This window comes from Eleginops maclovinus, chromosome 23 (genome assembly GCF_036324505.1).
Source record: "Eleginops maclovinus isolate JMC-PN-2008 ecotype Puerto Natales chromosome 23, JC_Emac_rtc_rv5, whole genome shotgun sequence".
In the NCBI taxonomy this organism is placed as follows: Eukaryota; Metazoa; Chordata; class Actinopteri; order Perciformes; family Eleginopidae; genus Eleginops; species Eleginops maclovinus.
This window is the reverse complement of record NC_086371.1, coordinates 20,158,836-20,175,507: the sequence shown is the minus strand read 5'-3', so window position 1 is coordinate 20,175,507 and position 16,672 is coordinate 20,158,836. Positions and strand designations below refer to the sequence as shown.

At 39.6% G+C, this 16,672-nt stretch overlaps 1 protein-coding gene across 3 annotated transcripts; it reads left to right on the top strand.

Moving 5' to 3' along the window:
• Nucleotides 1-4,952: 4,952 nt before the first annotated feature.
• On the top strand, nt 4,953-16,498 carry slc7a2 (solute carrier family 7 member 2). 3 transcript variants are annotated; one of them, XM_063876823.1, is made up of 12 exons: nt 4,953-5,216; nt 6,317-6,694; nt 6,766-6,921; nt 7,797-7,962; nt 8,083-8,219; nt 8,300-8,522; nt 10,020-10,156; nt 11,929-12,031; nt 12,904-13,115; nt 13,197-13,363; nt 13,444-13,552; nt 13,871-16,498. In XM_063876823.1, exons 2-12 carry the CDS (start codon nt 6,325-6,327, stop codon nt 14,044-14,046), a joined length of 1,956 nt encoding a protein of 651 aa, XP_063732893.1. In that variant the 5' UTR covers nt 4,953-5,216; nt 6,317-6,324; the 3' UTR covers nt 14,047-16,498. The 3 variants fall into 3 exon arrangements, with proteins under 3 accessions (XP_063732893.1, XP_063732892.1, XP_063732890.1); XM_063876822.1 differs by lacking the exon at nt 10,020-10,156 and adding an exon at nt 9,621-9,760 and having other exon boundaries at nt 6,314-6,694; XM_063876820.1 differs by lacking the exon at nt 10,020-10,156 and adding an exon at nt 9,621-9,760 and having other exon boundaries at nt 4,954-5,216.
• The last annotated feature ends 174 nt before the right edge of the window (nt 16,499-16,672 follow it).

Genomic DNA, 16,672 nt, shown 5'->3' with positions numbered 1-16,672 from the left:
AGCTAGCTAAAATGTAAGCTAACTTAATTATGGTGGGAAAAGTGTTGTCCAGAACGGTAGTGATTATCTTGGGCTAAAAATGTACACCTGTGAATCTAATTTGCTATCTTAGCTTGAATGTATGCTGTTTGAATATGACCTTCTTTGAACTGTCAACACAGAAGGCTAAAAGGGCCAGTTATAAACCCTGAATCAGTTCTCAACCTCAGGGTCGTGACCCCAAAAGTGGTGCGTCATAGTTTTACGGAGGGGTCAGTCCTTCATTTAAATGGTAGACAACTTATTTTTCTTTTCTTTTTAATATACAAGTGGCCTATATCTCTGTATTAAATTCATGTATTTGAAGAAAAACAAAAATAAATAGTTAATTTTGAGGTTGAATATATGTTTTTAATTGTTTTGTTATAAGCACAGCTGAGGTTCATCTGGGGTGAAACTTTGGAACAGGTCTCCAAAAGGAAGACGATGATAACGGATTTCCTGCAATTTAAGGTGTAACAAATGTAAGCAGGAGATTAAGGGATTCATTGTAGGAACATTAAATGTCTATAAATTCATTACAGGGAAACAGTTTATTCTTGAATAATTGACATTTGACTTCGGAAAATCAGTAAAAATAATTAAAAAGTAAGTAAGTAGTAATAGCTTCCATTAAGGAATTTCCAAAAGCATTTTTGCTGTCTAAAATAGATATTCAAAGACGAATCTCTTAATTTTAAGATAGTAAAGACATGCCTAAAATGAGTCTCTGTTTGATTATTTTAAATAATCTTATTTGCGCTACACTAGTCTTACACTAATCATTGTGAAAACAGCCCACATGTTAAGGGGTGTGACACAAAGAATAGCTGGCATGTTTTAAATATTATCAGATTACATTTAATGGATACAGTAATTCACAATCTGGCACTGGGTATAAAATATGCTGAGTTTGTCACAATGTTAAACAGAGCATGCAGCTATTTAAAGAAGTTCCCCAGTGCAAACACAGATGGGTCGCATATGATTTAAATTACATTTATACACATTCTATCCTCACACTCACACTGAACTTTGTTAATTTATGACAATCTTTTGACATCATTTTGTTGTTTTGGCAGTCGAGCGAATATCAAACATATTTTTATATTCATCAGGATTTCGCACTCTAGGGAGCAGAGCAGCCATCTGTTGAGGGACAGTAGAGAGAGAAAAAAACAATAAAAGTAGTTAGTTAAACTAAGCAGAAGTGATTGACTTACTGACGCCTGATAGCTTTTCTGCATGCCCAGTCTCACAGTCATGAATGAGAACCAAAAAAATGTGATTGTCTCTAAATATTAAAACCAATTCAGGTCTGATAATATCACACGGATCAGAAGACTCGCCTCTGTCTGGATGAGCATTCAAATAATGTGCCATGAACACAATTCAGCTTTGATGACTAAACTGATATCTGTTCATCACTGGTAAGTATCTAGTCAATGGTATTGCCTAAAATAAAAGGCCCTAATAAGATGTAAAATGTTCATGAGACAGTTTAAAACCGAATACTTATTTAGGGTCCCAAACCTGTGAAATCCCCTTCCCTTATCAATACGTTTTATGAGATAATTTAGCCTTCTCTTTGTGGAATTCATTTTTGGAAGTGAGTGTATCCCAATGGGACTTGGACTAAAGTCAACTCTAGGCCACAATTAACCCACAGGCCAAAAGACTCTTGGACATCACAGATCATATTTAAACGGAATCTGTTACTGTTGCCAAATGAGTAAAGGCAAAAAATGTATGGCATTCACTAAACTGCAAGCTGTTACTGACTGATGTCTCACATAAAGTCTGTGACCGTTAGTTTCTTAAACTGTGAAAGGTAATCATATTATATATATATTTTATTGACATTTCTGCTGATGTAGTAGTTTTATTCAGACCGACTCCACAATAACCTGGTTGTTCTTTATGTACAAAGCCTTTACACTGACCTAGATAGAGACAGGAAATCACTTGTAGCAGCTCAGGGAGAGGGAGGCTTCAATGAGGACAAATGCATCCATAGATAATTCTCCATCCTCCTAGTTAATAAAAAGGGTATTAACTCAAACTAAGAACAATAAATGTCCTCAGGCTTCACTCCCCAGACTGTTCTTAAAATGTAATATGAAGAGACTTTGTGCCATTACATTAGATTCGTCATGTGAACCACGTCTAAAACTCCTAAACACATTTAAAACCTATTTTTATCCCTTGCTTTTCCTTTTTTTTCTTCCAGTGAGCTACACTGCTACCTGTTGTTCTGTCTTTCTTTGACTTTTCTACATGCTCAACTATTTATGTTCTTGAAAAAAGGAGGTCTAAGTGTTTTCCTGACAGACTGTTTTTAGTCTTTAGTTCACTTTGCTGTCTTGGTTCTTCTCAGATCTGTTGTCTGCCTTATCAGTAATTGTTCACTTTAACATTTCCTGGTGACAACAGTGTTAACTGGGGCGAACAGTCCCGGTGTCTGAAATGCAAACACCACTCAATCTGTTGACCATATCCACGTTTTTTGAAGCTGAGTCACTCAGCCATCGGAGGGCAAATGCATTCAATTGGCTTCACAGAATTAGCTCATGTCAACAGTGAGCCAGTGACTCCTTTCCAACCTCTCCATGGTTACAGTACCTACCTGCATGGGGAAAACCTCCATTATTATTACAAACGCCACTATATCTCTGGTCCACAATGGCAAATCCTTTGTGTAATCCAGATTTTTTTCCCCAAAAAAATATGCAGTCAACGTTTGCTACAGAAATCTGTGATACATAATAATGTGCTTCAAGATATAATTTAATATAAGGTCCAGAAATGAATACTACTGTTATGAGGACCTACCATTGTGTCAATATATAGTCACAAATCACAACTTAAAGGTCTCCTGTTATGCTATATTTGAAGAATACATTGTAGCAATATCTATACAATGCATACATATGTGAAGTGTTTTGCTCAAAATACCAAACAGATCACCCATTGTAGCATGCCTCATAACCCTCTATTTCAGCCCTATTCCAAAAGTGCTGATTCTGTGACTGTCGCTTTAAATTTGAGTGGACTTGAAGCTGGCCACGCCCCTTTGGAGCGTCATGCATGACAAGTTTCTAACGAGATACTCAACTACATGCTGCCATGATTACACCCCATATTGTATTCAAAACCACATCATTATTTCTGAAACACTTCTCAGTGTTTACCTCTAGAACAGTGACATTATATGTATTATACAACAACTTTACACTAAGTCCCTCCTGCAGACATCCTGCTGAATACACAGACACACAGAGGTGCTGCGGAGGGGACCATAGGTTGGGACGTGTCACGTGGTTGGGACGTTGCCAGGAGTTCAATGTAAAGCCAGCCCACATTTCCGATATGACATCAAGTCCCAGCAAATCTGGATCAGCTCGTTTGTACCCCCGTTTTTAGAGATGCGGGTAAGGAGGAAAAGAGAGAGGGTTGTATTTTCTGACACTGTAAGTCTCCTTACACACCACTGACACATATTTATGTATAAAAGACATCAAAAAGTGCATTTTGCATAATCGGGGACCTTTAATGATATTGAAATCATCATCAACGTAAATTATTGTGGAAGAAAAGTGCATGACTGGAGTCTTCCAGCTTTTTTCAGATTTATTAAAGTGAATATTTTGGGGTTTGGCTACAACAAACAAGACATTTAAAGACAACCTTGGACTTTTGAGAAATTGGCTTGGACATTTTTCACTGTTTTCGGTCTATTTTATATATATCTATATATATATATATATAGATATATATACATTTTATATAGACCAAATCAATTAAACAATCTAAAATAATTATCAAATTAAATGATAATGAAGGTATTAGGATTAACAAGCTTCACTGATTATGGCCCTTGCTTCCACTTCTTTAAACCGTGAATGGCAAAATAGGATCATTCCAAGCTTTACTGATTTAATAGGAGCTATACAGACCTCTCAGTGGAGACTTTTGACATTTGTGTTATCGAATGAATGTATTCATGTTCATGACGATCAATGTGTGTGTTTAAGACAACCACTATTAACAGTAGTGTGCCCAGCATGCCTATCAGTACAGAAAACATTGGCTTTCCCATCAGCATGCAGGTCAGATAATCGGCCCTGCAGCCAAGGTTTGGTGGGCGGTGTGCCATGATATTTGACTGCTTGGCTGGATGGACAAACTAAGAGAGAGCTGGCTGTTGTCATGCCGTCAAGGCTCCGTCCTGTGGATTGGACGGAGTTTCCAGCGGCCAGCTGCCATCTTCCCACTGAGGTCTTAAGCTGGTTTGAGCTGGTCTTGGCAGAAATTCTCTGCACTGCAAACTCAACGTTAGTAGTAGTTCGCAGGCAGTGACTTTTTTTTCCCTACAAGTGTTCCAACATGTAACTGTAGTTGTCGTGGAAATGCCAGGCTTTTCGATGTTGTACCACTGTGAACTGTGTTTATTGATTTTGTAATATCCTTGGGTCCAATAGCTCAGGGAACATTGAGCAATACCCATCTTCCATTAGAAGGACTTAACCCCCGGTACTGAAGCTCGTCCACCCTTCATTGACCAATCAGCACCCATGCTTTTAGCAGCACTCCTCTGGGTTGCTCTGGGTAAACACAAGTCTTTGCCTCAATGTTTGTCAATGCCCGTTGCCTAACCATTTATCAGCAGTTAGCATCAGGGCAACTGGGATCTATGTGCATTAGACATAACTAATTCAACCATCAACACCCTTTCTCTTCTCTGTCCTGCTGTGTGTGAGGGCTTATGGTGCAATATTGTCTGCACAAAGTTTTACTCTCACAAAACACAAACCCCCACCCCCCCCCCTCCACCACCCCCCATTCTTATTCCCTGGGGCCCCCTCCTCCCCTTTCGCCTCAGTGCTCAGGGGACGTCACTCCCCTGGCAGCGGAGGGACTGGAGGCTGGATTTTAGAGGGGCAAGGCAAGGGCAGATCCTATGAAGAAACAGTGAGGGGAGGCGTAAAAAAGTTCTGCTCTGCTCAGGGCACATACCAGCATATGAAATAGAGTTACAGCAGAGTTTCAACGCAGCACTTCATGAGAGCAGTGGATCTTATTCGACTTTACCTGCGCTTCACCTGCAGCTGATCTGCTCTGCAACCTGGAAGACCCGCACTGACAGGCTTTTTTGTCTCTCTTCAGTGTCTAAACCTCAACTTGTCAAACCCACACAGGTAGGCGCATATCTTTAATGCAATAATGTTTGTTCTTTTATTAAGAATAACTAATGCTGGAATTCAACAGACTTCTGCAGTAGCTGTTAGTTTGTATGTTCCAGGCTTTTCAGAGCAATAGATGTTGATTGTCACTGTAGAATATAAAACATGCATTATATGTATGGAATACTGATGCATCTTACGCAATGTGTATTGTCAGTTTCATACTATTTCATTCACTGTATTCTATGAAGAGACGCTGTAAAGCCCTCATTGTAATGCTAATGAGCTGTCACAGCCATAACTCATCTCCACCACACTTTTAAATGGAGGTCAATGCATATTTTGGACGGCTGTCAGTGTTAATTAACAGTACAGAAAATCGGAATTTTGGTTCCAAGAAGAAGCTTCAACTTCAAAAGCGAGCTATTCATTGGGCATATTTCATTCTTCATTTATCTTATTGTATTTCTGCAAATATGTGAGGCCGGATCACCAGCAATACTAATAATTAAAAGAGAAACAATGAACAGAAAGAGGACTGCAGTTTGTCTTTTTATTATGTAATTAGTAAAGCGAGATACTGGAATGTCTGTATTGAGTTGCAATGATGCATTCATGGTCCCTTTTTGAATGCATCTCTGTGACAACTTAGATCTTCACCGTAACCCTGAACAATAGCTTTAAATGGAACACCAGTACTGTATAAACTTTACCACAATGTAGAGCACTTAGCAACATTCCTAAAGTGCACGTCATAGTTTGTAGATTTAACATCTGTCTCAATAGTTCTAAAGCAATCCCAACTTTTACTCAACATGTTATGCAACTAACCTTTCAGCCTTTGTTTGCAAGAGAACTAGGAGCTGCAAAAGGTGGGGCTCAAAAAGTCCTCACACCTGAGCTTTGGTTTTACGGATCTTGCACCTTCTATTGAAAGTATAAATATTGATGCTGGGATAAAGAATAGTAGTGATGATTGGGTGAGATCACAAATTCTGCACAGTTTGAATAGTATTAATCTTGAAATGTTTGGCTAGAAGTTTTACGTCTCTATGCCAGACCTCTGCTGCACAGGTATTTTTCAGTCTTTCTTCTCTCTTTCCATCTGTCAGCAGGTGTCAACATGCTGGACCAGGTTCTGTCGTTCAGCCGCTCCCTGGTGCGCAGGAAAGTGGTCGACATGAGCAACCTGGAGGACTCCAAGCTGTGCCGCTGCCTAGGAACTGTCGACCTCATCGCCCTGGGAGTTGGCAGCACTTTGGGCGCCGGTGTCTACGTCCTGGCTGGAGAGGTGGCCAAAGGTGACTCCGGCCCCAGCATAGTGATCTCCTTCCTAATCGCTGCCTTAGCCTCCGTCATGGCCGGCCTGTGTTACGCTGAATTTGGTGCTCGCGTCCCCAAAACTGGCTCTGCTTACCTTTATAGCTATGTGACTGTTGGAGAGATCTGGGCCTTCATCACTGGGTGGAACCTCATCCTCTCCTATGTAATTGGTAAGTTCGTAGCAGTCTTTGAGTTCAATGAAGTTTAAGATGATGCTGATACTTTCTTTTGCTTCTTACAGGTACCTCCTCAGTAGCCAGGGCTTGGAGTGGCACATTTGATGAAATGATAGGAGGCCACATCGAGGTTTTCTGTAAGACGTACTTCAGCATGAACTCTCCGGGTCTGGCGCAGTACCCAGACTTCTTTGCCGTCTGCCTGATACTGTTGCTTTCTGGTAAGGCAGCAAATAAAGCCTTTAAATCCCAACATTCTAATGTGTAGGTACAGGGGCTACTGAGCAGGGAGATTAATTAAGATTTCTGCATTTTGTTAACACCGATAACTCTCATGAGCTAGCATAATCCAATTAAGTGATGGCAGGACACTTTGTGCTTAATAGGACAGGACAATGTGAGTCCACTGGGAGACAACATTCAAACTCTTTCCGATTAAAAAAATTCCCTGATCATCCTGCTAGGTATCAGCAACACCCTGCTTCTCTTTCCCACAGTCACACAATCACATCTGGGAAGTGTCCGGTACAACTACAGATTCTTTGCAACCTCAGGGTTCAGTATCGTCAGTAGTGGTTGAGGAGAGAACTTCAAATTAATTTCCTGTAGTCAGATTCATCTCATTCCAAGGATTTAATCTTTTGTAGGATAAAACCCCTTTCTGACCCTCAGGCTAAAACTGCTGCCAGAGCTATGACTACATTAGGTTGGTGTGACCTTAGCAATGCACTAGTGTTTGGTTGTTTGTTAAAGTCCACAGTTGAAGGGTTTATGCAATATTTGTTTATCTGAACCAGATTTAAGTATGGTCCTGTTTTTGTGAAAACGTAAAGAAAATATAGGTTAGTACGTCTCTCCATTTAGCTCTGGTCTGAAACAACCCCAAATCATTTATTTACATTGTTTTGCATTTCTCCTTTAAAATAGTGGTTGGTGGGTGTTAGTGTTATAAATATCATTATATTGTGAAACTCCCACTTATTTATAAGAATAATGATGAGGACGCACTTTGTAACTACTGGACATTAACAGATAAAATGTGAATGAAAGCAAACATATGAGTGTTTGAGCTCTTTTGCCTTTTTGTTTGTCCCAGGACTCCTGTCGTTCGGGGTGAAGGAGTCCGCCTGGGTCAACAAAGTCTTCACTTCAGTCAACGTGCTCGTACTGTTGTTCGTCATCATTTCTGGTTTCGTCAAAGGAGACTCGGAGAACTGGAAGATTTCTGAAGAAAGCCTAATAAATGTCACCATAGTTAAAAGGTCATTTATTAACCATAGATAATCAGTGCTATAGGTGTATATGTGAAGTACTTCAATGCAGATCCATTATCAGTTGTTCCTTTAGGCTGGTTTTGTGTTGAACTCCGTTTGATGTTGCAGGAACTTGTCAGTGACGGCCAATGTGACCAGTGATTATGGAGTTGGAGGATTTATGCCTTTTGGCTTCAGTGGGACCTTAGCCGGAGCTGCCACTTGCTTTTATGCTTTTGTTGGATTTGACTGCATTGCAACCACTGGTGAGCTACTGATAGGTTAGGTAATAGACTGATTTCATCAAAGCTCAATGTAAAGATGTTTGTGCGTGTGTGTGAGACAGGCGAGGAAGTGAGGAACCCTCAGAGAGCCATTCCCATCGGCATCGTGGTGTCGCTGACCGTGTGCTTCCTGGCGTACTTCGGTGTGTCAGCTGCGCTCACACTGATGATGCCTTACTACCTGCTGGACGAGAAGAGCCCTCTGCCTATGGCCTTTGAGTATGTGGGCTGGGGCCCTGCCAAATATGTTGTTGCTGCAGGTTCACTGTGTGCCCTCTCCACCAGGTAACCAATGGATCTGCTTATCTAAAAAAGGACAAAAATATTTATGGTATAATAGATGTTAGATTTACTGTATCTGAACAATCAGAAATGATGATATGCCTTTAATTTCTTATTGATGTGCATGCTATGATAATGGTATAGGAGATCTGGTCAAAAGTCCTGACCAAATATTTCTGTCTGTCGGTCTTATTATTTGATTGATTCATTACCTAATGGGACATAATAGGCGTAGTGTTTCTGTGGATGTCCAATCAGTTTTGTTGGTAAATGTAGCCGATTGAAGCGAAACATTTCTCAGTGTGTGCTATATTCTAAGATTAGCTGAGTTTTAGCTTCCCATTAGCGATGACTAAATATCCAAACTAAAGTAGCATGTAGTTCTTTAATTCCTCCAACTATGTCACGTTAAATGATGGCGTTTGATGTAGGAAGTACTACATATTTTACAGCAGTGAAATCTGCTTTATGGTCCGGCCTGCACTGAGGAAGTTATTGCTTCTATCAACTCATTTTGACATTCACATTAAATGTTGGGAATTTTTCCTTTAATTCTCTCTGTTTTCAGTACCTGCATGTGTTTGTAATTTACTATATATAATTCAAGTGTCAAATATATGGTGGTCTATAAAATATGTTGTTGTGACTTAATTCGGTCCATCTTCCCTGAAGGTTTCCTACATCAGTTCCCTCCAAGTTTTTCATCAACAAACCTAACATGAATATCAGTCACTTACTTATCCAATGATCTGCATCCTTGTGCGTATTATCAAATTTCAGATAAGTTAGTTTGAAATTGGTGTTAAGAGTTTTACTTTGTTTTCGTTTGCCTGGGTCCTCGGCATAGGGACCAAGCGCCAGTATACGGCCACCAACTCTACCAACTGAGCTATATGATGGCACTTTTAATGTATTCTAATCCATATATATAAGTTCTGAAAACTATTTAGTGATTACTGAATGCCAAAAGGGAAGAAAGACACTTTATTGACTTTATGCATGTTCTAAAGCTTTGATGATGTGATTGTTGGTGTAAATGTGTGTGTTTTGGGGCTTTTTAACTAACGTGTTGGTCTTGCATGTCTCTGCTGTCTCATTCAGTCTGCTGGGCTCCATTTTCCCCATGCCTCGTGTTATCTATGCTATGGCACAGGATGGGGTGCTTTTCAAAGTCTTAGCCCGAATCAATCCTAAGACGAAGACCCCACTTATTGCCACTATGACCTCCGGTGTAGTAGCAGGTGAGAGCTGGGGAGCAACCAGAGAGATTCCTCCTGCTAATCTTTCTGCACCAATCAACTGTGAAAGACACAAGCAAAGCTGCAGATAATCATTTGTTTACAGAAATTGACCCACCCTTTATCACTCCCTAAATCAAATCATTCAGTTTCTCTGAGGTTTTCCCTCCATATCCATATGTTGTTCTTTCACGGTTGTTCGGGTGTCATGTTTTCTTTCCCAGAATGCCCTCAACTTAACCATGAACCCTCTTCTCCCTAGCCTGTTGGGCTCCATGTTCCCTCTGCCGCGCATTCTCTTTGCCATGGCAAGAGATGGTATTCTGTTCAAATTTATGTCCAAAGTGAGTAAGCGCCAGTCTCCTGTGGCTGCCACCATGGCGGCAGGTACCACTGCGGGTAAGCTCCCGAGGCGAGGACTTGTGTTTTTGGACTTGATTAGGATTTTATCTTTGCACGTTGGTGGTGGTGACTGCATGTAAAACTTGATGATGGTGTTTCCACAAGCATGAGAGAAAACAATGCACACAATATTAAGGCTGCTTAGTGGATATGTGATCACCACTACAATCCATCTTGTTTGGAATCACAAGACTACAATCTGATATAATGCTAAATGCTAAACCTTCAGTGTGGAAGTCGTTGCTGCTAGCCAATAAATACAGTTATCCAGCACATAACTTCAAGTTAAATTATTAACTTTTACATGTTGGTTTTTATACGGATTAAACAATGCAGACAGTTAGCTTAACTTAGCATAGCAAAAAGACTGGAAACAAGAATAATGTGCTAGTAAGGCAGAGAGTGGTATCAATCTTCTAATCTTACTTTTGGTAAGAAAGCAAAAACACTGCAAAGTATTCATTGAAATCTATGTAGCATTCCCCCCCAACGGGCCTGAAAACATCCTCCACCAAGTGATACAAATCTCCTGTATTAGCAGGGTGAACTCCAACACTCCCCTTCTGCATCGAGTTCCCAGACCCTGCAGCAGCTAACTGAGCTAACAGCTAACTAGCCGACACCAGCCCTGTTATCAGCATTTAGCGGTTAGCATAAGCTTTTTGTCTATCCTGAAACTCAAAGAGAGAGACTTCCCCTGTAAAATATATTCAAGTTCACCCCCAGGGTATGGTGTGGAGCACATCTACTTCTAAAGCTTACAATATAGTGTGATTTGTGGTTGTATCATGCCTACTATGCTCAGGTGTTGGGGCTATGACCTGTAATGTGAATGACCTGGTGAAGTGGCATGCAGATGTGAACCCTTTGTTTGAACATAATGTTGTGAGCAGCAGCGGACATACCCCTGCTCTTTGTTTGAATTTTGAGATCCGCTCCATACTGCAGTCTGGTGCTGAGATACAACGGAAGGAACACCGCTGTGTATCTCACATCAAACGACACTTGCTATGGGGATGATTACAGCTGTCTGCCTAGAGAAACAAGATGCTCTTTTGTGTCTCTTTTTATTGTGAAAACAATATCTGCATGACGTTTCATTTACATCTGTCCATGTGCATTTGCTGGATAGTGCGCCTAAAAGCAGTTTTGCCATTTGTAATTGCACAACTATTATAGGGTGGTGCAGTGATGAAGTATATTTGTTGGCCGACACGGAAGTTAGCATCGCAAGATAAAAGCAATGGGACTTTTCCATTGGATTTTGAAATATTGCAGAAATGTGGCAACTCCAATGGAGTAGATGCACTCGCCAGAAGAAGAAGCTAATGTTAGGTTATAAACAAAACAAAACAAATCACATGTCACACGGCTGCGCATCACTACCGCTACACTAAAAGCAGCTGATATTCAGCATGATGGCGTTTGGTAGTCTCATTTGGTCACTTTCCAGGAACCGCTATTTATAAGATACAAATAAAGTGATGTATTTACTGACGTATGTGTTAAGCACAGACCATATTTCAGCCATCTAACAAAAAACATGTTTTAAAAAGCTTGAGCTCGAGACGAGTGAAGCTGGAAGTGCTAAAAAGCTAACTTATTTTCGTTTTTAGGACTCATTCCTGCACCACACTATTGTTGTGGGTGTAAATGTTTTATTTGCTAAACAATGATTACTCCAGTAATCAGTGCTGATCCTATTTCTTATAAATGCTCTTTCAATTGGTAATGTATTGTGCTAATTACTTTTTTTTTGCTTGCTGTAGCCATCATGGCGTTCCTGTTTGACCTGAAGGCTCTGGTTGACATGATGTCCATTGGAACTCTGCTGGCTTACTCCCTGGTGGCTGTGTGTGTACTGATTCTAAGGTGGGTACATCTATAAATAAATAAGACATCTTATTTGATGAGATATTGTGAAATAGTTTCCCTATTCTAGAAACCCAGAGGTATTACAGTGTTATTGCATCACACTGCTGATGTAAGAGCTGTGAATGCTCCCATTGTATGAGTGTGTAGTGGCTGCTGGAGTGAATGTAGGTGTTTACTTCCTGTACTTTATAAACTCTGGAGCTGATGTACACCTCTGCACTGTAGGGATTCATCACCACAGCAGCAGCAAACACAGTAACACTGTTTGTTCCCTGGTTTAAACTGTTTGTTATATAAGTAAAACTAAACCACCCTACTATTACGTAACGAAAGTGAGATTGGGAGGCATGTTTTCCTCAATATGTAAGCAATAAGAATTTGAGGTGAGTTATACAAGTAATAGTATTATTTTTTTGTTGTTTTATATTATTATTATTAATAATAATAATACATATTATTTCATTTAATTATTTAATGTTTTGTTTACTTACATTTCTTTCATTAAGAGTGATCTCGTGTCTGTTACTATGTTTGTTTGTATAGAAAAGAAGCACAACAAGTTGTTGGTCTTATTATTACTAATATAATGTTTTTAAATCAAATGTGTATACTTATTATGAATATTGTTTTCTATTATTCATTTAATAAAAAAAAGTGGTATGATTTTGTGTCGTTGACATTACGTTCGTATATGGGAAAAAAAACATCCTATGTTTTGTTAAACCATAGCAGACATCTGAAACAATAGGTTTGAAGCAGAATAAAAGATACTATATACATCCAGTTACTGTTTCTTCCAGACACTGAAAACATTGAGCATTATCCTGAGCCCACTTATGACATTCATTTTGATCTCCTCTGTTGTCCAGATACCAGCCTGATGGAGCCATGGGGCGACGGGCAGGCCCTGGTGAGAAGGACTACCTGTCCTCTGAGGAGGGCGAGTCTGACCTCACAGAGTCCGAGTCTCACCTTAACATGCTGAAGGGGGGCAGCTCCACCCTGCAGGCTGTCCTTCGTCCTCCTGCCTCTCCCTCTGAGCATTCCTCCAGTGTGGTCAACATGTCCGTCTGTGTGCTCGGTAAGCAAGCTAGGTAAAATTGTTTTTATTTACCGATGTGACAAAAGACGTCTAAATTAAATGTGTGTTTTCAAACCGCAGTGCTGGTAGTGTGCGTGATGAGCTATCTCACCACGTACCACATCTACAACATCCTCGATTTGGAGATATGGATCCTGGCCTCGCTTTTGTTGTGCCTCCTCATCTTCAGCTGCTGCGTCTTCATGGTCTGCAGACAGCCTCAGACCAGCAAGAAGGTCTCCTTCATGGTGGGTTGAGTATCAATTGGTGCATAATGGGATGAGAACAATCCATTACACATACATTGATTTTTTTTCTTGCTACACAGGTTCCCCTTCTGCCTTTTCTGCCAATTGTGAGCGTATTTGTCAATATTTACCTCATGGTGCAGCTTAGTGGAGATACTTGGATACGTTTCTCTGTGTGGATGGCTGTGGGTGAGTCCCGTTTAAAGAGTCCCTATTGTGCTTTTAGGGATTTTCTTTCCTGTAGTGTGTTATATAGGTCTTTGTGCATGTAGATGGTCTGCAAAGGCCAAAATCCTGAAGTTTTCTCTCCATGTCTGTTTCAAGCTAAGCAAACTGTCTCCTGCCTTTTGTTTCATATTAAGAGAACAGATGTGAGAGTTGTATTGCTCTTCTGATATTACTCTAAGCAAGAAGGCAAGCCTTTCCACAAATGTCAAACTCAATCACAAAAAATGTGATTCCTTAGCTAGTTTCTTTTAGCATCTCACATCTCTGCCATTATCCTAGGCTTCCTGATCTACTTTGGCTACGGAATGTGGCACAGTGTGGAGCGCCAGCGCAAACTCCAGGGTCCTTCAAACAGCAACAACCAGGAACATAAGAAAGCTGGCGGGGAGAAGCAGGCAGCAGGAGGAAGAGACCAGGAGAGTTTCATCTGCCCAGAAAAGACTAGCCAGTTTTAGAAGTAAAAGACTCTGTGAGGCGACAGATGCATAAAAGCACACCGCAGCTCTGCCTTGATGCACCTGTTTATACAGCTTCACCATGTGCCTCGGTCATAAGCACATTCAGCCTGCGAGGGCAGCATCAGTACTCTGTATCAGGGGCAGCATGATATGGAGCTGCTCTATCACTGAGATGGAAACACATCCTGTAGGTCACAATGCGCTTTATGGAAAGAATGGAGGCAGAAATAAGGACAGGTAACACACTGGAGAGTGATGTTCATTTACTTTAACAGTGAATCAGTCAATTTAAGACTGCAGCAACACTTTCTCTTTCTTCATGGACTTTTTAGTGCATGATACACTTTTTGACTTTTCTGTTAATCTTTGTATTTGTATGGACGGAAGCCCAAAGAGGCAATTGAGAAAAGAAAATTCTGGTGATTAATTTTCAAAGATCAATCTAAATGGTTTTCTCTGGAAAAAGGAGGAACAAAAGTTTCATTCTCATCCCGAAAAATAAAAATAAGTCAATAATAGGTGGGGGGAAATAATATTGAAATGGCTTTGGGTGTTTTATGTTTGTTTGTTGTTGTAATACTTACTTTGGCCACTGGAGGCTGAAGACGCTCACCTTTTTTTTACATAAAAAAACGTTTTCTTTCACACACTGAAAATAATGAAGTATTATTGAAAGATATTCCGAGCTAAACCTTTTTTCCACCAACTTCTTAAGTCGTAAACAAAGATCAACACCAACTTAGGTTGGACTTGGCAAATTAACCACCAAATGTTTTATTTCTTTTGTTGTCTCAATGGCATCTTAGGGCTTCCGTATAGTCAGGTTTGTACATGTGGGTTTTTTAAATGTGAAATCTTGGAAATGTGTGTTATCCTTTTATTGTACCATTGTTTTATTATTAGATTTTGATACACCAATTATGTACTACTATTAAAAGTAACGTTAGTTTGTGGTATAAACACTTATTGTTCTTTGATAAAAGTGTAGGACGGGGAGAAATTAGCAACGTTAGCTTAAATGCCCATCATAATAAGGTTAACATATATTTTAGAGCTGTTTTGTGTTAATTGTTCAATGTTAATTGTTTTATATGCATAGATTTGAAATTATGATATGTATAAAAAGATAATCATTTAGACCAGGGGTGTCCAAACTTTTTGCACCGATGGCCACATACAGAAAAATATATACGGAGAGCTGGGCCACTTATAGAGGTGAATATTGCCTCATAAGTGAAGTTATAAGTTAGCAAAACAAATCAAATGTAGGTGAATAATGCGCGATACTTTCAAGTGGTTTAAGGAAAAAACAGCCTACATCCCATCTCTCTTTAAGGTTTCATTAATTTTGTTGGCAGCTCATTCCTTAAAACAGAAGCCTCAGATTGCTGATAATAAGAGTAAATATGAAGGTTCAATTTCAAGCTTGTTACAGAAATACGTTATTGGGCTTTTATCAACTAAGATTTGTTAGAAAATGTTTTAAATTCTAAATGACTGAATTTATTTGAACATTGGGATCATTAATATATTTGAACATATAAGCAATCAAAAGTTATACTTTTAGAATTTGCTGAGGGCCGATTCAAAATGGCGTGCGGGCCGCATTTGGCCCCCGGGCCGTAGTTTGGACACCCCTGATTTAGACCAATGTACAATATGTTCATTGTTTTTAGGCACTTAACATGTTTTGACATGGAAGTACGCAAAGTGCTTCTGTAGGTGTTATGTAACAGATCATATCAATCTTTGCTGTAGGGTTATTGAGGTGAGTGTGGCTTTATTCAGCACAGGGTCTCTTTTTTATATTTGCTTGGGTGTGTTTTTATCTATGAACTGTTACATCTGAATATGAAAACTGTTGTTTGATACAGAACTCTACCGGAAAAGTAGTTTTACTCGTATTGTTTTTCTCACTTTCGGAATATGACACTGTATGATATTTTGTGCTATTTTGATACAGACATGCTGGCATATTAACCTTCATCTTAGACTAAATTAGACTTTGAAACAATGTATTACAAGTTCAAATATTACTGTATATATATAATAAGGTCTCCCTTGACACATAATTTAGCAAACAAAAGCCTGGAGTGTGTTCTGCTTTTTAGACATTTTGTGCTGAACTGAATCAAGTTCCACATTCTTCATGCTTCCCTCTGGAGCCGCCGTTTTTTTCTTTTTCTATTAACTGTAAGTCTTATTGAGCACCAGTGTTTTACACTAGGCCTACAATCTTTCATGAGGTCAAACACTGAGGATGCTGGTGATTGGTTGAAATGTGCAGTGGTTTAAATGAATGTGGAACAAATTCAGAAGCTAGTCTCAGCAGGGGTAATATGACTGTACTGAACCTACACATTAACAGTGAGGTTAAAGTAAATAGAAGCTATGGTGCCAAGATGTAGTATCACTGCACACAGTACAATAAAGGTATTTTCCAGTAGTAGCACCGTGTTGAGTATTTTCTTTTTTATAATTACAATGTGGTTGAATTTTGGTCCCAATTTTTATTGTAAATAAATGTATTTAAAAAAAAACCTTTCAAACTAATTTCAATTAAATCTGGTGGAAAGTATTTTTGAATGTAGCTGTCGCCCCCATGTGGTAATTTCTGAAAAGC